Here is a 26,905-nt window from a genome sequence, read left to right as displayed (position 1 = left end):
AGAAGAATCCGAGGGGGTACAGGGGCGATGGCAGCCTGTTTATCTGTGCTACTCAAAGATCCCACATAAAGGACAGTGAGGAATGCCAAGAGGGATAAAAACTGCTTTGTAACCTTAGGAACTCAAACTGAGGCAGTTGCACTAAGACAAGCCAGAGCAGAGATAAATCAACTCTTCTGCTATGAGGGTGCTTGCATGGGAACATGTCTGATGTGTGAAGTTCGTGACTCAGGGGCCTGCAGAAGGTATAACACTGCCCTGCAAGAGAATTAAATGTTCCTCAGAAACTAGTTTTTCAGTAACCCCCCCTCCCCCCCAACAAGACTGTCCAGTCTTTTCTGTCATTCATTAGTGTTAGCAGATTAGGCTCGTCTGAGTATTGATCTGCAATGCAGAAACACAGAGCTACAGTAATTAAAAAGTAGTAAGTGAAACATAAACTGGCGATATCCCAGGTGTGACGGCAGGGCCCTGGGTAGACTGGCGCCTTTCACACGGATGTCTAACCAGCTCTGACATCCTTGGCCTAGTGCTATCATGGACCAGGAAGAACGATTGATATAATAATCCCAGCATCAAGCATATCCTAGGATTAAAGAACAGCTGACTGAAAAATAGAAAGCATCGTGTAATGCTGAATTTCTCAGAAACTTTCACCTTTGAGAGTCATTCAGCTCAGGATCCAGCCCATAAACTGCTACCCTCATAAAGGTATTCCTTTCCACTGCTCTCTGAGCCAGGTCAGATCCCGAACACTTTACTGCTTGCTCTTTTGTTCTCCTTAAATTCGCCTATATGCTTATAATGTGATAATATACAAAAATGTTGGATGACTTTACTTAACATTTTACAGCGGTTTCAAACCAGTAATCCTTTAAATCTAAACACTGAAACTGCATGACAAAGGTCATCTATATATAATGTAGTAAGATTTGAATTCCCGGAGGAGATGCTATGTGAAGAAATACGGAAATCCCAGAAAAAACAGGAAACACGGGTGCACGGGAGAGCGAGAGAATTGAAAATGCCATGAACCACCAGACAATCTACACCATTTTACACTCCACAATTATTTTAAAATCCCATAAACACTGTACACCATAAAGACTCTTTATTGTGATGCCACAATGATTGTCTGGGATTAAATTGTGATGATTGGCTGGGATTAAATCAGAACTATGACCCACCCGCTAACAGAAAACTACAGAACTGTACTTATTTGCTGTTTCAGTTTTAGTAAGATGCCACTTTCTTCTAGTCATAAATGTAACTCCTATGATGTACAGGTTTGTAGTTTGCTATTAGCGGGTGGGTCAAATATTTGATTTAATCCGGCCCATTGTCTTTAATATACCAGACAAAACACCACTATACCGATTTATTGTCATTGTCATTATTGTTATTGTCATTAAAGAGGGGAAAATAAGAATTTGACTAAAAATGCAGTGAAAAGCAGTAAGTATCGTGAGCAGCATTTTTACACTCATAATCAGCAAGTAGTAATATATTCCCGTGCAGTGACTGAGTCAAGCACATTCATATTTGACAATGCACCACAAGGGCAATGGAGAATAATGTTTGCAAACAAAGGCCAGACTATAACAAAAGAAAACCTTTGTTTATTCCCAATTAACAGCCAGAACCTCCACTGTACATTACTTCATCCACATTGCTGGCATACCAACTAACAATACATTTTTAGTGGGTCATATTTAAATTGTCCTACTTCCTTTGATATAATAACCTAAACATGCATATTTCAAGTAGAATACATATTTTCATGTTTAGGCAAACATTTCTTTATGGTTATTCACTTAAGACTATGTAACAATTATAATTGTATAATTAATTGTATAACTAATACTAAGTTGCTTTTACAGAGAGCAGTCTATATATGCTTTATTATTGTTGTTGAAAATGTGATGCTATGAGATTTCTGGGCAATTACGCTTTACAAAATGTATGATGAAAAACAATTAATTAAATTAATTTAATGTTTGGGGATAAGTAATTATTATCCTGAAAATATTATGTGCACACACAGCTTCATTTTTATAAATGTCTTTACCTTGCACACATACTTCATTTATTTATTTATTTTGGGGCAGGGGTGAGGTCTTTGCTGCAATATTGCATCTATAAACCAAACTGATTGACTTGGGCAAGCAAGCCTATGCATTATTAATGTAATGGCCACACAGCAGTTGGATTGATAATGAATAATGAGTAGACAAAAGGATAATGCGGAGGCCTGCTCCCATTAAAAACTAAACCAAATTACACAATCAAAGCAAAACAGCCCCACTGCCTTCACACCCTTCGGATAACAAGAATCTAAATGAAATCTAAAGAAAAGAGCATTTCTCCTGGTTCTCTCTAGGGGGATTGAAATTACTGGTAAATTACCATCCAATTTGGTCAAATCCCCGAAACGGCTGATAAATCCTCCAAAGTCTATAACTAAAGGCTGATAATCTGGTGGGAAGCACACATAAGCTGTTGAATTTCATTAGCCCCACATTACTCTCCCACAGAAATCAGTGGCACCCTGTAGACACTAGATATTCCTTCGGGGCAACAGACTTGCACCTTAAAAATGCTGTCCTGGTTCTTCGAAAAGCAATTCACTTCTACACATGCTCTTGTGTACATTTTAAACAGCAAGGTGACACATGCATGCCTCCATGTTCAACAGGGTTTCACCTAATACCTTATGGGACCCCGTGCATATGCTTTCATGCCACCGCAGACAGCCAAAGACTCGGGAGAATCTTTAACCGTCCCTGTGCTTATTCTTGTCAGTCAGCTCGGGTTACTTTCCGCCAACTCCCCCCTTCTGCAGAGTAACTTTACACTCCAGCACAAGCCCAAGTTCGACCCGAGTTGCATAAGTGGCGCCATTTACAAAAATTAGCTTAGCAGGTCTGTAATGAGTTTAGCAGAGACAACTTAGGCAAGTAAGGAGTAAAGCTAGACCCAAGAGGGAAAGGAAAGTAGTCCCACAGGCTCACAGACAAATTAATTTTACAGATATTACTACTAAGAATAGAACTGCCATCTGCATTTCATATTATATAATCTAGTGCAATGGCATTATTAAAGTAAAGACAGCTATTTACCATTCAAACTTAGGCTACTATTACAACAAACAAACAGTTCCAAGTTTTCAAATGTTGCTGACAGGAAACTGGTTGGTATTCTCCGGAGTATTGTAAAAGCTTCATTGCAAAATGCTGTTCATGGTGGAACTGTGAAAGTTAGCTTCCCATACACGTTGAGTCTAGTCAAATGTGTCACTTCAACATCTAGGACTGCTGAAACAACTAGTTAGCATGGTACATAGTGCTTGGCTAAAGAGAACCAACAGAGGAGGATAACTGGGAACGGGCACTGTGAGATATGCTAAAGAGAAGGAATGGAACAGGACAGCAGTGCCTCAAAGTACTCTATTTATAAACAGTGACATACACATGATGAAAACAGAAAACGGTCGATTTTCCCCTCTCTGTGGGCAAACTGCATAATCTTTCCACTGCATACTAAAATCAGTAGATGGTCAGCTTTCCCTCAGGGGTAAGCTTGGCCTGTGGAGCTCTGTGTTTGAGATGTGCATTTGATCCACGGTGGAAAATCTTGAATGGATTCAGTGTTACAGAGATGAGCGGTGCGGTGTTGGGGGCTTGGGGAGAAAACAGCTGAATAAATCCGATATCCTGATGGCATTACTTTCTCAAGGTTAAGCATTGCACCGAAAATTGTCCTTGCTTGAGTTGTCATCTATTTTTCAGAAAGGGATTGATTTCATTCAACCTCAGCTCCCTGGAGTACCTGAGGAGCTGTTACCTGAAACCCTCCCTAAGCATCAGAGGTCTGTGGGCACACAAGGACATTTTATAGTGTGAGCCACCGCTCTGCTGCACTCCTAAATCCCCAGCTCCTGGCTCAGTACTTTGTGAACGCTACTGAAAAACAACCACCGCAAGTCAGGAACTGCACTGTGACCTATAAACCCAAGAGTCAGTTTCATACTTAAAAATTATTCAGGCATAGGGAAGAAGCTAATCATGATTATATCCATAGAATCTTGGTTACAAATGTACATTAGGCCTACACTCATAATACATGAACACAGGGGCACACACACACTATACATGCACATAAGTGGATTGACAACATTGGGAGATATAAAATGTACTCTAATAAAACCTCTCTCCAAACAGGTCATATTATCTCAATAAAGAGATGTAATTTGTTGGGAGATTAAGTCATAAGAACAATAATATAAACATAGCGGACAATAAACCTTGTAATAAATTGCAATAGTTTTACATTATATACATACTAGAGTGGGTCCAGAAGAGTGATTGTGCTTATGATTGTTCTAAGCACTGTGTAATCTCCTCTGTAGTGCTGCGAGCTGTAACCCACCATGCTCAAATCAAAGAGAAAATGACAGAAAAAAGCAAATGACCTCAATTCGAGAATGTCCCGAGGCACATCCATATACTTTCTAACAGACTAAAAGGAGGTCACTGTCTAATTATGAAAGACGCTTCAGATGAATCACTATTTAAACCCCACATTAAACCAGAAAAAGACAAATAATAAGAATTTACGAAACTACTGGGGGGGGGTTTTGGTTAATACATCCTAAACTGACATTCAGGTTTCATACATTTTTAGCAGAGTTTAAAAAGCTATAGGCTTGCTTATGGAAATTTACATAAAAACAGCAACATAATATGTGCCTTTTCGGTGTAATGACAAAAAGAAAAATGGAGATTCAGAACTATCTTAATTGAATTTAGTTGTTACAGGATTATATTAATATAAATATAAGAGGAAGGCAGCACGGACGATAAGCCAATTGTAAAGTGCAGGTTTGACACAGTGATTATGCAGCAGCTCCAGGAATAGCACGATTCCTTTCATGTGGAGGATTAAAGTCTGCAAAATCCCAGAGAATTCAGCACTAGAATAAGATTTGGGGGGGGGGGGCGCCAAGACAGCATAGATAACCCCAGGTTGTGTGGTTGGGATCCCAAGGAAACAGGATTCATTGCTATAGTCCTTTAAAGAGGGTCATAAAGCATATGGACACATTTTATAATTGCTGAATTATTTTCTGAGAAAGAACAGCTATTACATTGTATCCAAGAGACGAACTGCAGTTTAAAGAGAAAAGAAAATGCTGTACATCCACAATGAGAAACACAAGACTGCAAACATTTCTTCTTCTAACAAGCTGGCAAAGCTGAGATGCAATACAGCAGTGATTACAAACCACTTTGCACCACAGCCTGATATTAAGCCCAATTCACAGACTGCTAAAAGCTGCCATAAGATCTGGTGGTCAGTATGGAAACAACAGCTCATCTTCCAATCAGCACCACTGCAGGAGTTCAGAAGCCACACGGGCTCGATCACTGCTCTTGTTCCTGCAGTTTACTTGACACGACACTAATGTGTGCATGTAGATGCTGAAGGGTGTCTCTGCGTATGACAATCAATGTGCGTGGCTCTGTTGTGAATAAAGGCAGTTATTTTTGTTTCCCTCACCAATGAGGATCAGTAAGCGCCACAGAATGAGGGACTGGAGCAGATAACAGGTGGCACAAACATTTATGGAATGGAAATACATTAATTATTCACTTTTGCAAATTGAAAAGGCCCTTTGAAATGGGCAAAGCCACGGGGCCAGGTTCGCAGAAGCAGCTGTTCTGGCTTCAACCTTTCCTACAGCCTGTCAAGCCAGAACACGGGAGTGAGACCCGACATCTGGCCTGGTACCAATTAAGAGTAATGGCTCCACTATAGAGTAGCCACAGGCAACTACTGAGGCTTCATCTAATGTTTGTGAATGCTCCACAAATCCTGTGGTGCGTAAGACAAAGAACAACAGAGTACATTTTAAATGTCATTCATCATGCCTTCGTTGAAATGACAGCTCCTGACTGAAAATTCATACTAAAAAAGCAGCTATCCACATGTGATTAAGTCAATATGAACACCCTACACTCAAGCAGATCTTTAATCTTTAATGCCATTTATCTTTTTGATGGAATAAGAGAGCTGGTCATCCAATACTGGACACTGACCTTCATGACCCACATCGGACCACCTTGTATTTGAATAACTATCTATATTACACTGTGGCTTTCATGGCAGTAGCTGGCTTCTGAGACTCTTGAAATCAATAATATAAACTCACTTCTGCGTAGTGTGGCTGCATGTTAAGAGTACAGGCCACTGTTTTCACTGGTTTAATGGTTTGTTTGTTCATTTGAGTGTTGTACTTAGTCCAATGTACCCAGCTAGTCAATGATAAGATTAACAGAGAAACACTGAAACAGCATTGATATGAAGTCTTTCATGGCAACTTATGCCTCTCACAGAAGCCCCCTCTCCACTTCCTAATGACAGAAACACGCATCTTGGAACATATCTAAGATATCCATTTCCAATGCTATCCTAAGCATGTTCAGGACAATCCTATATCTGTCTCACTGAGGGTATTTTAAGTAGCCTGTGGGTCACTCACCCTGGCACTCAGCAGAGAAGGATCAATAGTGTGTAGAGCTGCTCCTACACTGCCTTCTTGTCACAATCTTTTACCAGTGTCTGAATACCAGGGCGTAACAATATGTGTGATAAGTGCCAGGAGTTGACCGACAATTTAATACTTGACCACAGGACGAGAGATTCCTCACACAGCGCTCCAAACTAATGACTCTCAGGTTTCAGAAGTGTAATATACAATCATAGTAACCTGACAAAAGGCTCAGCATACCCAAAACACTTCCGGAATTGATGGGTGGATTTTAAATTAAAAACAATAAAACAAAATGCTATCTATTTGTACAATCTGAACTAATCTTTACAACAAAGACAGACTAAAAATTTCACTGGCACAAAATTCACTCCTTAAGAAGACGGGACTTTCAGATGGAGAGGCTGCTCTCTGTATGTGACATAACATGACAGAGTTCAGAGTTCAGAGTTCAGAGTTCAGGAATGCAAGCCTTCCTGTTGTGTCAAAGTCAGCGCAGATTTATAATTGATCAGAGCTCCGGAACATAATATAGCAAAGAAACACCATGTAATCCATGAAATAAGGACATGTGCTTTTTAAAGAAATAGCCTCATGTAAGTTGAGGCTGTAGAACCAGTGTCATGGTACCCCGTGCTGCGGAAACTCACCTTCAATGCTGTCTGAGCAAGACGTGCCTATCCCTGTGTCCCCGCTGTCGGAGGTGGCGCTGAGGCGTCTCCCGCGGTTACTGCTGCCGCTCGCAGCGGAGGCTGTGGTCTGCCACGCTGACTCGCACCCAGGGGCCCATCCTGGAGACGGAGCGTCAGAACCTGAGGGAACCACGGACAGAGCGGCCCGTTAGTGCAATAGACCGCTGCAGCCATATTGAAATCAATCTGAAAGCAGTAAACTGTCTCTCAGTCGGTGAGGTTCTGTGAGGTAAAGTCAGCTTAGCTCCAATGCATTTCTAACCTTTTTCTTTTCCAGTTCTTAAACTTTGTATAGTTTATTTGCTTTTTTTGGCAAGAGACCCATACTACGTATATATACTTTGGAAATTGTATTTTTGTTTCTTCTCTTATCTCAGGGCTTGAATTACATTAAGAACAAAAATGGTGCCATGAAAAAAGAGCCACTTCAATGTAGCCATGATCCATCTACTGTCCAGCAGGCCAGAGGATCAACATGAACCAGTCTCAGTAAAAGTATTTTTAAATGAAAAGCTCCTAATTCCACAACTAAAGAAGTAGAGCTTAAAAGTAACTGCATCTGGTTAGCTACAAGAAAAGGCCTTCATTCCAGGGGACTGATCCTGTTATTTCTTACCCTTCCCTTTCAAACAAAACAACAAATATAACACACGACTCCATACCACAAGCTTTACAACACCAAACAAATCTAACATCCTTTTTTAATGTTTTAAATTCAGCTTTATTTTTCAAATAAAACTAGAAGAGACACTTCAAATAATTATGAGAGTTATCATGCCCTGTGTACAGCTACTGCAGTTAAGACACTTTCCTCATACATTACCAAGTTATAAAATCATTGGTTTCTCTTAAGATTTTCTGACAATATAATTATGAGTTATCTTTTTCTCTAAGTTTCAAATTAAACATATGACAGTTTAGACACATGGAATGAAGAAGGGAAGGCATATTACAGGAAAACCAAATGGATGTCACATCTTGTTTACACTTTTTCATTACAAGTAAGCAAAGTACAATTAAACGTAAATCTTTATTTGAGGCATAATTAATTCACACTGACAAATTAAATATTGAGTGACGTATAAATCTATTACTAATGATACATTAATACCTTCATGTTTTAAATAGAAGGCTATACGGTCTACAAAGCCCAATCAGACTGTGGACAACAGTGGACAGAGCCTGGGTAGCTCAGCGTAAACTGCACCATATTCCCTGTGGGGGTGTGCTGGTATGACAGTCTCTTTGAACTTCCTTATCTGAAAACTTAATCCAGCTTTCATTCACAAGTACTGCTAGCTATGGTCTCTTCATTTCAATGCATGTTCAGTTGAAGCCATTCTCTTAAAATGTAAAATGTATGTATAGCGTATAAATGAAAGAAAGAAAAGGTGAAATTAGGTCCAACCAAAAGTCTGCATCTCTTTAAACTAAGACAACACCACTTTTTTAGTGCTGCTGCTGAGGATTTCACCCCATTTCTTCCTCAGAAGATTCTTACTGTTTAGCTACCAAACCAAACAGGCATGGAGAAAGACAAACAAGCCAAGCTCCTCCTCGCACATTTCTGGAGTAGCCATCAGCACAAGTAATTAGACGTCACCTTGTGCCAGACGTCTCCAAAGGCAGTTGATCAGAAATGCAGGGACAGGTCTTTGGCTGTGAGTGTTAAAGATTCAAGACTGAATAAGCTGCAAGACATTCCACGGCTGGAACGTGCGCACTCAGCACCGCATACCTTTCGGAGCATTTTTAATCCCCCCTGCTGGTTTAAACAGTGTGGCATTTCAAGATCTTTAATTGGTCATGACTGATACCTGTTGGCTACAGCTAAAGGCTCAAGACATTAAGGGCAAGGGGACTAAGCTACCTTCGCAACCTAATTAAGGGCAAGAGGACTAAGCTACATTCGCAGCCTAATCACTTGAGACACGCACAGCCTAATTTCAGTGCTTTGCCTATCGAGGTCATATCCAGTGCAGAGAATATGTAACAATAATTCATTATGTTTACTGTGTAGCATCCATTCTCAAATCAATGAAGGCTTTCCTTGAAAAAACACAATACACGATACAATTACTTGAGTCCGTAAACTTTATTGAAAGTAACGTTTTATAGTCCTACTTTCATTGCGAATGAAAATCTAAATGCAAATTGTACAAAAAGTGGCTCTTGCAAATCTGCATTCCACAATTACATCCAAATTTGATATTAATTGTTTAAGATTTAGTCCAATCTGTTTCCCAGATGTCAACTACTGAACAGAAATAATCCTCAGGTTTAGACAGACAAGCTTTCTTGATCCCAGGTAGCAAATACAATTAACAGTTAATTACCATGTACAAACAATCTATAGCTACATACCAACGAAGAATAGTAATACCATACCAAGCAAAGTAATAGTGCCATAGAAGTAACGAATGGGCTGAACATTTTGTAGGTATTGGTAATTGAAGGTTTCAGCCATTACTAATGTTAATATCGTGTCCTGATTAGTACAAGCTACAGGACAAGCATGTAGCAAAACGTTTTCCACTTCCACTTTTCCGCATCCTAAGAGCAAGGAGTACAATGTTGAGTCTTAAAGCAGTAAGGCACTCAAACTGCCCTTAGACTTATGCAACAGTGATACATTATTAACTTAAAACCAAGCACAGTCTTTTTTAAACCTCCACACTGCCAGCACGAACACATCCTCTTCTAACACTTTAATTCTTCTATTTATGGCGAGGTTGGTTCACTTGATCTAGTAGATAATTAGGTATCTGTAAACTTAATAATAAATGCCTGTCATGTTTAAAAGGGCTAATGTTAATCAATCTGCTTCTATTGCTTTGTGTTCATCAATCACTCAACTCACTACAATCAATCACCCAACGGGATATTTGTTGTAGGGACACCCAGAAGGGCATTCCTTCTCTTTGCAACCAACTAGTAAACTTTGTAGGCGAACTATACGCAGCACCATGGAATTTAACGTCTTGTTCACTAAAATAATGAAAATTTGGTAAAGTTGTGACATGATCAAAGGACAGGGATTCATTTCTCAAACCTATTTCAATGTGAATTAGAGTATTTATTCTACAATTGAACTAGTCAAATGGTGGAAACAGTAGGCAAGATTTATTAAGCAGTTTGTATACCATTATCACGTTCATATGCACAGACAGAAAATATGTTTGACTCTCAGTTATATTCAGTCACACATTGTAAACTGTGCATTAATTGATAAACTTTTAAAAGTCCACACATTATTACAACAGTAGTTCACGTTTGTGATGTGTGGCTTCCAAGCAAAACAAAAAAGCATGAAGTTGTTGCATGAAAAAAAAAAAAAAAAAAAAGGTTTGAAGGACGGTAGGGCCCACTTCAGACCACATGCATGAGGGGATGTGGTGGAGACTCTTGGCAGCAGTCTAATTCACATCAAGTTGGGATATGAAAATAACAGTCCTGAGCACTGCTTTCCTCACACACATGCGACTCAACACCAAGGTGGGATATAAATACACAAGTCCTGAGCACTGCTTTGTACACACACACAGGTCAAACTGAAGTAACAGAGGCCGGTCTGTCCTTCTGAGTGCCATTTCAGCTGCAAAATGCCCAGAGCACTTTCTCTTTCACTTGTTCTCTGCAGCTTCCCATGAACACTGGGCTTTCACCAAATAGAGAATCCCCCCCAAAACCCATCTACCTGGACAGATAGCCTGTATATAGCCCTGTGCGTCAGCCCTGAACAGACCATATTTTAGACACACTTGAGTGGTGAGCATTTATGATGAGCTGCACACAGGCGCATGTCACTGCTGGCACAAGACAAAGACACGCTGGGGAGAGAGGGAGAGAGGGAGAGAGGTCTGCGCAGGGGCACAACTACACAAACGCATCGTGGGAGCAGTATTTACATTGAAATAAAGCACGTCTTCTGCGGCTCGGACTGGCGCAGCAGGCCAGTTAAAGTCGCTTCCTGATGAAGCCTACAGGCATGATACAATAGGCAAGTTTTGAATGCAGGCAGGTTTTAAAGTGCAGTGAGTAGCATTATCACGGTGTCGCACTCCGCTCCGTGGCAATCATCATCATCATCATCATCAAGGGGAAAGTGTCAGGAGCGCCGTTTGAGCTCAGCCTCAGCCAAAGTTGGAAATCGCGGTTGTGTGATTGTACTCGTACCGATTCAGATTCACGGCGGTTTAGATTTAAGTTTGTGACGGTTTCCACCCTACTCTCCCCGACACCATCTTCGATATGTGCACGGTATTAAGACACCGCAGTCCCATGAGGTAGAAAAGGACGGTGCTTACCGGTTTTATAGTTATCCAATCCGTGCCCCCGGTCGGGAGCGGGTCTCCCCCACATATCTGACGCTGCTAGCGGCGAGGGCGACTCCGACGCCTGGAGGAACTCAAATCGCAGCCCCGGAAAGCTGGGAGGAAGCGGCTAAGTGCAGCCCATGCTTCGCGGTGCCGAGCGGGACCGCGTCTGTAAAAACCCCGCGGTGCTGGAGGTCTGAGATGGCGAATCTGGCAGCGTTTCGTGCCGGCGCGGCTGCAGCGCTGGGATGGGATGGGATGGGATGGGATGGGATGGGATCTCAGAGCCGCTCCAGCTCCTCTCGGGGAAACTCAGTGTGAGCGCCGCCTCCTCGCACACCGCTGCGCGGAGACAGACACCGCCCGGCCCGGCCACCAGGCAGCACAGTCACTTCGTTCCCGCAGGACTGCCCCACACACGGCGCACCGTCTTACCGAGCTCGGAAACGCACGCAAACGAGGGCAAACCCGGACTGTCCGACTCCTCGCAGCGCCTGATGCGTGGTCGCGGTCGTGTAGCGCACATTTCCTACGTGCTGCGCAGATCTGCACTGCTCCACCAATGGGATCGCCGGAATTCTGCAGATCTGCGTAAATCTGTGCCGCAAGAACGCAAACCGTGCGTGTCGATGCAGGCGCACGTAGGCGGTGACGTCTCTTTAATAACGGTGTTCAGTCTTACCGCATTATAAATGAACGTACACATATTCTCTCATTTTACTTTACAACTTCAGGGCTAAAATACAGTTTACTCACCTCGAACAAATATGTAAATATATAAAAAGCTACCTTATTAACCTACATGCTAGAACTATATAATTTTGCCACAAATAATAAAAGAATAGCCTCAATAAATATATGCATTGAGGCTATTATTTTAATATTTGTGGCAAAATTCCTGTATAGGCAAATCAATACGGTTTTAATCTGAGATTAACCGTTTTGTTATATTAGAAATATGTTTAAGAAAGACAATGGTTTAAATGCAAGATTTGTTTCCTTTGTTGTAACGCTGAAGTAACCGAGTTTTTAATACTAAAGAGACCAAACTCATCAAGCTTTATCAAAATAAAAATAAATTAAGCCATTTGTTTTATTTTAGGGAAGGTTATATGGTGAAAATATGTATTTCAGGAAAGGGAAGTAATATAGATATTATCTCAGTTTTAACTGGATCAGTAGCCTAAAGCTGAACTTCATTATCAACCATGAAAATCTATTCTAGAAAATCTAGAATCTAAAAGATTTAAAATAAGATAATTTGTCTGCCTGTGACAGTACTTTTTACATAATATATTACTGGATATATTTGATTTTCATGGTAGTATGCAGGTTTATCAGTCATAGTTTGTAATTGACATATTGCTAGTATAATTTTGGTTAGGGGTAGTGTGCATCAGAAATAGTATGTAACAATTAGTAGGTTACTAGCTTTACTATAATAGCAGGTATGTTCGTGTTTATGATAGTATGTTAGTTCTATATATAAGTAGCCACGCAGACATAATAATACAGATCTTGAAAGAGAAAAAGACTAGAAAAAACATCTCTGACAATACCTTGGATAGTGATTTATTTGTTACTTATCATTTTTACCCACTTGTGCTGTGTCTTTAAAATAACTATCCCATTTGGCACAGATGTGTCCAGGCAGAGTTTATCGGATTAGCAGTGAAATTTCCATTACCAGCTCAGAGGCCTCTACCGGCGCAGAGGCGGATCCGTGCCTTTATGTTCAGTGAACAGATCACAGTGCTCTCGCATTACTTGGTGGGAAAAGTCCCATTCAGTTTTTGGAGTCTGAGGGACCTGCCCTGTAGCAGCACTTACAAGGACTCGCTTAATACCAGCTGCAATCAGCACTATCACCACCGCTGCCCGGGTCTCTGTGGCCTGGCCAGTGTGCTGCAGCAAACACCAAAACTGCTCTGCCCAAGTGCACACCGGCCAGTTGGCAGCATGTCCAGTTGCTGGTTACACTTTTTGATGTTCTGCCACTTGGCAGGATTCCACCAGCGACTGTGACTGCCAACTGTCCAGCCACGACACAGTTTTAATGGCTTTGTAAAGAATGGCATGAGTGAGCTTCTGGTTAGCACTTAATACTGCCCCTGTTACCAAGTGTGATGCATGCAGAGCATCCCAATTATTTATTCTATGCTTAATTTACCATGTACTGGTTAGGGTGGGGGTGCATATAGAATATTGCACAAAATATATATAATTTCAAAATATGCAGACAGACACTAAATGTATATATATATATATATGCAGACAGACCCTGGATTTGTGTGTGTATATATATATATATATATATATATATATATATATATATATATATATATATGTATATACACACACACACACACACACACATACACATACACTCATACATATATATATATATGTATACACACACACACACATACACTCATACATTTTAATTTCAGAGGTACATGGACCACTTCACTTGATAACAAATGATAACAATTTAAATGAATTTCTTGTCAGTGCGAGACTGCAAATGTGCAAGCCCATTGTGTTAAAAACAAATAACAGCCCAGTTGTTGTATCGCAAAGTAATTATTTGTTCCTAATTGACTTTAGACTGTATCATTATATGAAAGACAGCTTCTGACCTGTCTAAAATAATAATACAAAGGTTTAACTTACAGTTCAGCATGTATTTTTTTCCTCTTGAAATATCAGACAGATTTCCAGTGTAAGTACTTGTCTTCTGCTACTACCTTCCTTCACAACGATCTTAAGCTCGGCTATTTTATTTTGCACTTCACAAGTGACCCCTTCACAGCTAACAAGCTGGAGAAAGTTCTTGAAAATTCACCAGCTGATAAATCGGGCAGCGAGGCAGTAAGGCCCCTCATTTTACACAAAGGGTTGTTATTCCTGTAAAAGACTCCTCGACGCAGGTCATTCACACTCTGCGCCAGCCTACAGGACTGGAAAATTGACAGAGGACACAAACAGTGCAGTGGAGTTAGTGCTCACCTACTCACTTGCTGCCTCAGCACTATTTTTCTCTTTTTAAGATTAAATTACTTTATACAAAGCCTGATTGTACCACGTTTCAGTCAATAAAGATATCCTTATATTAGACAGATCCCTCAGGCCATTGCTGCCGCATTTGGCTTTTCCGCACTATAGGAATGAGATTGTCAATATACAGTGAGGGAAAAAAGTATTTGATCCCCTGCTGATTTTGTACGTTTGCCCACTGACAAAGAAATGATCAGTCTATAATTTTAATGGTAGGTGTATTTTAACAGTGAGAGACAGAAAAACAAAAACAAAATCCAGAAAAACGCATTTCAAAAAAGTTATAAATTGATTTGCATATTAATGAGGGAAATAAGTATTTGATCCCCTATCAATCAACAAGATTTCTGGCTCCCGGGTGTCTTTTATACAGGTAACGAGCTGAGCTCTTAAAGGGAGTGCTCCTAATCTCAGCTCGTTACCTGTATAAAAGACACCTGTCCACAGAAGCAATCAATCAATCAGATTCCAAACTCTCCACCATGGCCAAGACCAAAGAGCTGTCCAAGGATGTCAGGGACAAGATTGTAGACCTACACAAGGCTGGAATGGGTTATAAGACCATCGCCAAGCAGCTTGGTGAGAAGGTGACAACAGTTGGTGCGATTATTCGCAAATGGAAGAAACACAAAATGACTGTCAGTCTCCCTCGGTCTGGGGCTCCATGCAAGATCTCACCTCGTGGAGTTTCAATGATCATGAGAACGGTGAGGAATCAGCCCAGAACTACACGGGAGGATCTTGTTAATGATCTCAAGGCAGCTGGGACCATAGTCACCAAGAAAACAATTGGTAACACGCTACGCCATGAAGGACTGAAATCCTGCAGCGCCCGCAAGGTCCCCCTGCTCAAGAAAGCACATGTACAGGCCCGTCTGAAGTTTGCCAATGAACATCTGAATGATTCAGAGGAGAACTGGGTGAAAGTGTTGTGGTCAGATGAGACCAAAATTGAGCTCTTTGGCATCAACTCAACTCGCCGTGTTTGGAGGAGGAGGAATGACCCCAAGAACACCATCCCCACCGTCAAACATGGAGGTGGAAACATTATGCTTTGGGGGTGTTTTTCTGCTAAGGGGACAGGACAACTGCACCGCATCAAAGGGACGATGGACGGGGCCATGTACCGTCAAATCTTGGGTGAGAACCTCCTTCCCTCAGTCAGGGCATTGAAAATGGGTCGTGGATGGGTATTCCAGCATGACAATGACCCAAAACACACAGCCAAGGCAACAAAGGAGTGGCTCAAGAAGAAGCATTTTAAGGTCCTGGAGTGGCCTAGCCAGTCTCCAGACCTTAATCCCATAGAAAATCTGTGGAGGGAGCTGAAGGTTCGAGTTGCCAAACGTCAGCCTCGAAACCTTAATGACTTGGAGAGGATCTGCAAAGAGGAGTGGGACAAAATCCCTCCTGAGATGTGTGCAAACCTGGTGGCCAACTACAAGAAACGTCTGACCTCTGTGACCTCTGTGCCAACGAGGGTTTTGCCACCAAGTACTAAGTCGAAGGGGTCAAATACTTATTTCCCTCATTAACATGCAAATCAATTTATACGTTTTTTTAAATGCATTTTTCTGGATTTTTTTGTTGTTATTCTATCTCTCACTGTTAAAATACACCTACCATTAAAATTATAGACTGATCATTTCTTTGTCAGTGGGCAAACTTACAAAATCAGCAGGGGATCAAATACTTTTTTCCCCCACTGTATCAGCTGTGAAGAAAGTGTTGGAATATGAGATTTACAGTATGTTCAGACCTCAGTAATTCAACCTACAAGATCCCTGCAGGGAACTGACTGTCTCACCACAGGGAAGCAAACTAAGTGAATTTATCCTTTTGTTTGTTTTTGTTTCTCAGTTGTGCATGCCTTTACCAAATTAAAGGAAGTCAGATTTTGAATTGTGCTCATTGTTTCACAAATGTTAAATGCCGACAAAAGTATTGTATCATTAAATAGCTTCAGGAACTAATATGGTATGTGGAAATAATAGTCTGCAGGTGATATAGAGATGATAAAAAAATAGCTGACAAACATATGCATTTGTACTTGCTCAGGTTTAAATAGCATACAGGCCCTGATGCCGATATAATGTCACAGACTAGTCAACACAATCTGAAAGAATCTATTAGAATATTTACTACTATTGGTTAATCAGTTTTCAATAAACAGAAATTATAAAATATAATTGATAAATAATATAATACTCATTGAACTAACTGATTTATTGCATAACTTAAGGATTAATTAAGGAGGCCAGTACTTATATTGTGACTGGATATGAGTGCAAAAGTACATGGGAAAACGCGATTGTTCCACTATTGTTGAACTTAGTTCAGTAATATTGCAGGACTCTTTAATGAGATCTGCTGGAATGAATCTTGGAAACGTAGATAAGTAAAGTGAGGAGACACTAGATGACATAAGACAATGACATAAGAAGCCAGATGAACACTTATGTAATGGTAGAACAGCTATATTAAATATTGAACTACAGGGAGCTCATCTATAATGGAGAGAAAGAGCACAGAATGCAGGCAGTACAGGAGGTGATTATGCAATACATATGAAAGGCGACAAATTAATGATTTGTTCTAAATCACACCTAGCTAATTATATTACTGATATTCTAAGTTCAGAATTGGGTGTTACTGCTGCATCCAATCTGCTAATTGAACCCTCTGTCTCTGGCGTTTTTTCGAGCTTCACCATTCTCTCACCACAGACTCGTGTTCTCCAGTTCTGCAGAGCACCCTGACCGCTCCTGCAGGGGCACTGACTGACTGGACATTGAGAGGATCTTTACTAGGTACTTGGAAAATTATTATATAGAGATGAAGTCAGAAATGTTCACCCCCCTCATTTGGAACAATATTACACAATTAGTAATTTATTTTAGCAAATATTGGTTCCTTAACTGTACCTGTTTATCAATTAAATATTTTCAAATTGTTGAACAGTTTTTCCGCCTAGAGAAACCAGGTGACTAAACTAAGTTAGGACTGGGGCTGAGTTATTTTAACTTTTAACTAATACTTTCAATGAGAACCTTATATATTTATATTATTTGCAAAATGCCTAGGCCTTTCACTATCTTGCATGTATGCCTTGTGTCCACTATTTTCATATTATGACTATTAAATTAAATTAAATTAAATTATGACTATTATGACATTAAATGTTTCTTCAGTATATTGAGAATTTGATAAACTTAGCTTTCTAAAATTTTCATGGTGGAGCATTTGAAGCTATGGATATACACCTCTGGAGAAAATTAAGAAACCACTCCAAGTTCAGAAATCAATGTTAAGTGGTCTCTTAATTTTTCCAGAGCTGTATTATGAATGAAATACAGTATTTTAGATCAGTGTTCAACTTATTTTTCTGGGAAGCTTGATTTCTTTTACATTTGTTTTCCATTACTATCATATATCTATCACAACTGCACACTTCAGAATAGTGGAATGATGAAAGAATTGAATCCTCTGGCAAAATAACAGCTTCAAGGAGAATGTTACAAAGAGTGAAGATGGGGGTGACAAGAAGGAGCACCAAAGCCAACCACCTGACAGTAATTCCCATGTGACTCCTCTTCTAGCCTGCACAAATATTGTTTCAAGGTTTGGGATTTTACCCTCTTTCCCTATAAAAATAACAATTCTTCACGGTCTTTGTTTTTGACACCAGTTAACTAAAGAAGTGTAGAGAGAATCCATTATGGCAGAACATAACACAATTAGGTGGTCAAATAAGGAGGCAAAAGTGCAGGTAATCAACCATTATTACAATAAGACAAAAATAACACACTGTAACCATAGAAAATCAAGTCATTGCAATGGGCAAGAACATAACAGAATCAATGTAACACTATAATTCTGTACAAACATGTGCAGGGAAACACATTTTCTTGATTGAGTCCCTTTCTAGTCAAATCCTGCAATGACAGTCCAAATGTAATGTCCAAAGTCTAATGAGGGACGTCAATATATGGTACATTAAAGTACACAGTCACAGTGCACTTGTAGAAGTTCTCAACTGCACAAGCAGCTCTGAATTGTGTTTTATTTGGTTCAGCACTTTTCATGTATTGAAATATATTATATATATATATATATATATATATATATATATATATATATATATATATATATAGATAGAGATATATATATATATATATATATATATATATATATATATATATGTATATATAGATATAGATGTAGATATAAATACCTATGCTTAGTGTGCTAAATCCTTATACAGTCCAGAACACTGTTTTCTGTAGGATTCTGACCCTGGAAAGAAAAGCATGCAGAGGAAAATCAATCAAAGCTACTAAGTTTAAATACTGGTAACTATTTAAGTCAGGAAGAAAATAAATGTTATTTGTATGATACATATCTGTTGTTGTCATTTGTCTGACACTGATAGATCTATTTTGTTTGAAGTGATGACATTTTACTTTATGTTCATGACATTCATACTATTGCATAACTGCTGATGCAACTGAATGTCCGGAGAAGTAAACAACTATATATATACATATCACTTAATCGGATTAGTAAACCTTTTTCTCTATTAAATCGACTCTGCACTTGACATAGCGCTGCTTAGTAAATCTTTCATCTATGTGAAATTCCAGTTCATTACAGCTTGTCACAGTGGCACGTCTTACTGCTAGGATACAAGTCTGTGTGGGTAAGTCTGCGTTGGAGCTGGAAACTGGCTAGCTCAGTGAAAATGGCTTTGTTCAGAGTGGGGAAACAGAGAACCAAAAGAGTGACAATATGCATGTTTTTATAATTGCCAGGGGCATTTTTCACTCACCTTGGCTGAGAGGGCAACCACAGGTTAAATTTCCATTTTAGACAACTCTGTGAAACTCCAGAGAAGCTAATGCAGCATAAATAAATAACTTTTCAAACGACAGTGAATTTCCCCTCAAAAAGTTTCTCCTCCTGGGCTCCTCCCAGCAGTGCCCTGGCATCTGATCTATAATTGCTGTCCTGAATGGTTGGCATCAGAGGGGCACGATGTGACTGGCCTCTTGAACAAATGAACTGTACTGCAGGCAAATATACTGTAGATCTTTAATTATTCAAAACCAAGCTGAAAACCTCAGACATCCTATAATTATGGTCAAGACAAAGCAGCAATTACAGAACTGCAGAGCTCTCTGTTTTTGTGTGGTGGGGCACAAATCTTTACATTTGATGTATAGGATATTTTGCTTAAAGCGTCTTAAGATCTGAATAATTGTATTCTGTGCTCTTCATATTTCCACAGATCCATGTCTGGTTTTGTTGACTAAGATAAAACTCCAATTTAAAACTAAAAGTATTTTATTGATGGGTTGCTCTTCTGTTGCATTAACATTGAGTCAATCATCTCATCATTTTTGAGTCTTCTGGGATCTTCGATTAAAAGATTTTGTAAGATAAAAACAAACCAGTGCTCTGTTCACATTAATATATTGCAGGATGTTTTACTTGATGGGACTGCTCTTATCTATTATTGGCATAGATGCTGTAAAACTCACTGCCTTCCAGCTGTTCTCTTCCAATCAGCTCAAAGCAGAAACTGCTCATGGTTCGATCCTATACTTGTAAACTAGCAGAGCAGTTTCTAAGAAATATATGATGTTTATTTTGTGTTAACTACCAGGGTGTTGTAGAGGCTGACTCACTGAATTTAAAGTATGGGTGGCAATGGATAATGTACTGCATCTGACAATTGGATGTGTCATATCTCAGCTCGTGGAACGGATTGCCATGCTGGGGGCTTTGATAGCAATTTGAATAATTGCGTTTCCTACCAAGGAAAGTGAGAGAATAGAGTTAAGGAGTTGAATAAGAAAATACCTCAACTTCCTTCGTCACTGATTATTATGAGCAAAATGGGGGCGAATTTGAGTTTTTTATATTATTATTATTATTATTATTATTATTATTATTAATAATAATAATAATAATAATAATAATAATAATAATAATAATAATAATAATAATAATAATAATTAAATCATTTTCCAGGCCTGTACAAAATTAGTGAAGTAATTAAAGCAAACTGTGATGGCTCTGTAATGTGCGGTCGTCAATGCCGGCAGACATGACTACATAAATTTGTTTCTTATTACATGAGGCCTACATTACAACTGTTAGATATAAGCGGATAAGACGGAATGAAAGGCACAGTCAATGGACTGGAATTGTAGAGTATACATAACATTGAAGCTAATGTATTGGTGAATGCAGTGGCAATGTCTTTCTGCATTAGATCACATTTTTTATGGATTTGAACTCACAAGTTGAATACCACAGTGTACTGTGCAGTAAAACTGAATTTCAGTTTTTTTTTTATATAGCTATATCAAAACTAGTGATTTTACTTGTCCTTATGCTGCATTACAATGTTTTAATTACTTACAGCCCTTTCAAAAACCTACATAGAGTCTCTCATTATCTACTCTGCTCAAAATGGATAGCTTCACACAGACCCATATTTAGAAATCAAACAAAACTACAGATGAATGAATCTCTTCTTCAGCAGACAGGGATGTGTAAATTATGAGAAACTAGATAATTATAATTAAGTATTATATATTTTAGTGGCTTTAATAAACATACCTTTTTATATGTATATCTTTTAAACATTCTGTCTGTAGTGTTAAAAAAAAAGGTTCCCAGTCTGTTTAATTAAACACGTATACAGTAAATTGCCAGAACATCAAATACATTTTACTAATAACTAAAGTTCAGTAGTTCAGACAACCTCCTATAGATGAAGGTGGAGAAGTAAGTAGCGATTGACGTAATGGAGTTATTTTGGCCTTAACCCATTTGGCTGAGGGAACGATGGCCAGGTCATGCATGGTGGAGATGTTGCTAAGGTGGAGACTGGGAGGCTGAAGGATGTTGTTATGAGTTTTAGCAAGAGAGAGAGTCGTTGCGGTGCTATTGGAGCGAGCTACTGACGCAGGGGAAAGGAACTTGTTACATGGCATTTATGATGTGAGGGTGTATCTGATTGGTTGACCTTGAGTGAAGCATGATTGGAGGTTGTCTTCCTCACAAACTTCGGTTTTAAACTCCATTTAATATATAGTCCATTCTCGAGGTTGCATTGTTAAAGGTGTTGATGATGTCATTGATGATGTCTGGGTTTTAAATCAACAGCAATAAGTGTTAATAATTTTAATTCATCCCCGGCGATTGAAGTAGTTTGGCTCTGAAAAGGATGACCTCACAACGCAGGCAGCAGGGAGTGGGGCTTGAGTCTGCATCCAGGGCCAGATCACACAGCAGACAATAACTACCTCATGTTACAACAATGGTGGAAATTACAGCAGAATATGCAAGGTATTTGTCAACAGGGCTATACTTTGCTTAGATCTTTTAAAGTAGATTTAACTGAAATACTGGTTTTAACATTCATCAATGCATTTTTGCATTTTTGGAAAGGTTTGAGTTGAAAACTTTGCTATTGGAACAAGAGGCATTTCTGTCCCTCGTTGTAAGGAGTGTGCAGTCCTTAGCCGCCTTGTATAACATGAGGAGAAGCTCCATTTGTGTGATTTGTGCTTCCAAAACAATGTGAATTCACCCAGAGAAATGTTTGTCTCTAGCATTTATAATTCATGTTGATTTAATTTACCTTCTCCAAGGAAAGCACAAAACGACATCTCAGCAATAACAATATTAGGTTATGTGGAGCATTTGCATGCCTAGACTTGTCAATACGCTTTACACTATAAACAAACCCAAAGTTAACAACCACAGTAAAAAGCTGGAAAGTGCAATTCATTATTTTATTTATGTAATTATTTGTCCCCTCACAGGTCAATTAATAAGACATTTCCAAACAGTGGAGCCAAAGTGACGAAATCAATATCCTCTTGTTAAAGCCCAACACCAAGGAGGGGCTGGGTGTTGGGAGCTTTGCTGCAGGCTTGTGAGAGGCATTTTAAGTCGCCTCCACTAAGTTGTTTAAACGTATGTTTTCTGTTACTTCAGTCTGCCTCTTTAAACATTAAACAGATGTCTTTCTGACTGCACTCGGGCTCTGCTGAACACACTGGCACTGCATGACGCTGCTGCAGCCGTCCTGCTCCACAGATCTGAGGCAATTGAGTGCAATACTTGGCAATTCTGGACATGTTTTAAAGTTTGCTTACTTATGCCGGATTTACAGAGCTTTGAATCCACTACAGTGTGTGATCTGTTATTTAAGCATTGCTTCAGTTTAAAGTTCTAGTAGTTTTTTCTTTATATTCCCATATTCTTTGAATTACCATTTTTGTTTTTGGTCTTCATATAAACTACTCATTAATGTCACAAGAAAAGCACTTTTTGTTGAAAGAATATATTTAGAGGCAACAAGGATACACCAGTTGTCTGCTTAGTAAATGGAGACTGTATAAACTGAACGTAACTGTGCTCCTCTAGTTAATTACTCGACAGTGGGAGCACGGGTGCAGTGAATCTGTCATTATGTACAGTGTCATCTCACGGCCAATCATTTTAATATGGCTACCTGCTGCATCTCTCCCACTGTTTCTACAGTGGAAAAATAGACATTTCTGATGTAAACTTCTGTAAACATGGCAACAATTGTTCTCTAAATATCTTGGTACATTACCCAATTTTTGGCCCAAGCCTTATTTTGGCTTTTTGCCCTGATAACAAGGACACAAACTGCAAAACAAGAGAACATCATCCAAAACACTTCCTGTCAGTGGAACAGAAAGTTTGTGCCATCCCACGGTCGACTGTCACAGTTCAGTTTTTACCTGCTGTTTTGTTTCCATGTTAGTTCATAGCACAAGTATGCACTGCAAGAATCATTTCCAGACTCGAACATGTGCATTGTTTTTGGCGGCAACATTTCACAATCACTGTTTTTATGCATCTTATCAGCTCCCTGCAGGCAGGCAAGTTGCTGCACACCCTGCCCCCATTTCCTGTCGCACTGCCAGGAAATCAATTAACTTTGGCTGACCAAAACACACATACACATACTGTCCAATCCCTCTCTGTTTTACAGACCCTTAGTAGCACTCAGAGATGCTATACCAGAAAAGATAACTCCACATATATTTGATTTGCCAAATTACTTTATAAAAACCCTTACATTTGACCTTATTTTCTACACTCCTGCTCCAAACCTCAAATGCATGAAACATATGTATTTCTTCAAGTTGTAATACAAAGGATTACTAATGTAGCTTTTAATTTTGGAAGCAATATCACAAAATATGAGTTAATCACATACAATAACATAAAACAAGTTGAATTCAGCAGATTCAATATCTATAGATATATAAATAGTTTTAAATATAACCACTAGTGTAATAAAAACGACGCAGGCTTTCTTTCAAAATATTGAGGCCAAATATACACTCATCAGGCAAATTCGCTCAAAATAAAACAATCACCCAATTCCAATAAAAAAGCTTTAAAATCTTGTGAGAAATTCAGTTGATTACTTACGTGTTGTCTTCATCAGCTCCTCAGCTAGTAATGCAGAAGCGCAGTCAGGAAGTGGTGGCTGTTCTGAGTTAACAGGAACTCAATTTCACCCAACCACCTCCACTTTTAAAATGTGAAAGACAGAGACTGTTCAGTTCAAATTCAGATAGCCGATAAACCTTCATTTGACTTGCTGCTACTTCTTTTCAGGAGGTGGGATTGCATAGCTCTTGAATCTAAAATTTCATAAAACACAAACCAGTATTTTAAAGGCCAACTTCTGGTTCTGGTTTAAAACACCAGAAAATTGTTAAGAATGATCATCAACACTAACGCATGCTACTGCTTTTGTGTACAAATTACAGACACCACTGATTAACTCAATGTTCTCAATGGGCAGTTAGTTGTGGGAATGCTCTCACAATGTAATACCATTCTTCATCTGGCAGTAGAGATGCATTACTCCCACCAAATCATACCCTTCAACTTATAATTAAGTATTGGCAGTGTGGGGGATAAATAAATATAGTGAGCAATTTACTCAAAGTGAACTATTGCTCCAAAAAGGCTCTTTAGATGTTCCAAACCCATCGACAGCTTCAGAGACCTGAGATGGCTGCCTCCACACTCTATTCAAGCTGCTCAAGAGCACTTTACCATCTGGCCGAGCTGCGTCTGCCTCCTGTTTTTGTTGCCTGGAAGGTACTTTATTATAGAGCCCTCAGCAGGATACTTCGTTAAATCCCTGACTGAACAGACACACACCCCTTTAAGGTTAGCACTCAATAATCCTAGTCTGGACCGGGACACAGTTTATTAAGTGTCTGCCCAGTACACATCCCAGACTGCCCTAAGGCTTCAGCTAACCTAGTCCGTGCATTTCCAGTAGCCACCCACCACCGGCCCATTCTCATTGCCAACAAGATGAAACACAGGCCTAGACAGGGGTGCGAGAAGTTAATTAGTCAGGCATGAGAGCTTCAGGTTTTGAACTCGGATGGATTTTAGAATTGAAGTACTTAATTGACATTGGTAATGTGGAAACGCTGTATAACCCTCATAACGACAGACAGCAGGATCACGTATGAGTCACATTTATCAGGTACTTCCTCATTTTTCAAACAGTAGCAATTGCACACACACACACACACACACACACACGTGTGCACTCCTTCTATTAAAATCATGTTATTCGGAAATTCAGTCAGTCTGATGAATATTGTTGAATCGCTGTCAAATATTAAATGAGTAAAGATGGCAATAAAATTACATCTAAACATCTGTTATTATATGTATTTTTGCAGCAGTTAACAAAGCATACTATAAATTGACCCCTTATTTCTTTCTTTGCTAGTTGTATGTCAATAACATTTTTGGGACCCCACTGCTTGGTCCAGGCAAGGTATACTTTTTGATTTCTACTGCAGGTTATTACACATTATGTGCTAAACACAATCAGTCTTGCCTCACTCTTTCTATCCGTGGGGAGTAAAGCTGTGCTACATCTGCCTGAACGTGTCCCAGAGAGGCTGTTTTGGTAAAGGAAACCTGCTTCTCAAGTATCACAGGTTTGACAATATATCTGCATTCAGGAGCATTTGACCTCACTGTCATCCCAACTAAACTTCTATCGTTGGAGATCACTCACTCTGTTTGGACATGGCAAATTATATTTACAACTACATTAAGAGCATGTAAATGTATATGGCTGTACACTTTTTACCCTCTGAAAAATATACATCATACTTACCCTAAGAAAGGAAATGGGATGTCCTGAATATAAACAGAAATCCAAGTTGAATACAATACATAATTCTGAGATTAATGAAGAGAAACACTAATGAACAAGTTAAGTCTGCAAAACATAAAGACATATGGATGGCTTTAGCAGAGGAGCACATCTCACAGAAGACAGAAACATGGTGGCACCTGTTTTTGGCATCAGAAGCACTTAACCCAGCTGCTTCGTTTGTTTGTTTTTACGACATAATTAATTTCTATTTGGTACAGTACTTCATACAGCATGGTAAACCTACACTTCCAGGACATTTTTTATTCTTATCATCTTCCATAGCATTCAACAAGGGGTCATGGTCGCCATTGGAAACCACTACTATGTACTGTTAATATTAATAATAATAATAATAATAATAATACAAATAATAATGTACAAAATGAAAGTACTTTTTAAAAAATACCTTGACAAGTGTTTTTGTTTTGTTTTTTCTTGATTCTTTGAAAGGTTTCTTCTTAAAAGAGACAGACCACCCGAGTCACAGTGTGCTCCGAGACAAGCACATTTATTAGCCATCTGACAATTAGAACAGGAATGAATGGCTAATTTAATTTGTCATCCATTAGTACACAGCTATTAATCTGGGAGGGAGTGTAGTCAAAGTCAGCTGAGTGGTTTTCCATTTCATTTCAACAGACACACAATGGCACGGGGAGGCTTTCCATTCAGTGCACGTACAGCCACTGAACACATTATTCTGCCATTAGCGTTTTATTTTGACTAAATTAACAGGAACTTGAACCAAAAAGCAGCCAAGGTGATTTACAGCGTATAACTGGGCTTCTCAGGGGGTTACCAAATCTTCTGTGTGAAAGACAGATATGGTGTCAGATCTTTTGGCAATTCATTATTTCATACATCTTCATTCACATTAACAACATGAGAGAACAATGACATGAACGTGTTCCCATCAAGAACAGCAGGTATCCAAGTGTTTATTATATTTGATTTGATTTGATTTTACATTGAGTGTAATGTTTAGCAAAATGAATATGTATGACTCACATGGAAGGAACATCACGCAGTC

General features: G+C 39.2%; 1 protein-coding gene across 2 annotated transcripts in view; it reads right to left on the bottom strand.

Annotated features, from left to right (window-relative positions):
• LOC136751951 (centrosomal protein of 85 kDa-like) overlaps nucleotides 1-24,238 on the bottom strand; it is a 46,073-nt gene extending 21,835 nt beyond the window's left edge. Inside the window, exons 1-2 of one of the 2 annotated variants that reach the window (XM_066707664.1) lie at nucleotides 24,105-24,238; nucleotides 7,201-7,362 (exon numbers count right to left, since the gene is read on the bottom strand). In XM_066707664.1, the coding sequence (XP_066563761.1) occupies nucleotides 7,201-7,362; nucleotides 24,105-24,117 (175 nt within the window). In that variant the 5' untranslated portion in view covers nucleotides 24,118-24,238. Of the gene's footprint in view, nucleotides 1-7,200; nucleotides 7,363-11,549; nucleotides 12,089-24,104 lie in introns of those variants that run through there. The other variant, XM_066707663.1, reaches the window with a different exon arrangement.
• Between the last annotated feature and the right edge of the window lie 2,667 nt (nucleotides 24,239-26,905).

The sequence above is a fragment of the Amia ocellicauda genome, chromosome 1 (genome assembly GCF_036373705.1).
Source record: "Amia ocellicauda isolate fAmiCal2 chromosome 1, fAmiCal2.hap1, whole genome shotgun sequence".
Taxonomy (NCBI): Eukaryota; Metazoa; Chordata; class Actinopteri; order Amiiformes; family Amiidae; genus Amia; species Amia ocellicauda.
The sequence above is the reverse complement of the archived record's forward strand: the minus strand, read 5'-3'. Positions and strand labels throughout refer to the sequence as shown.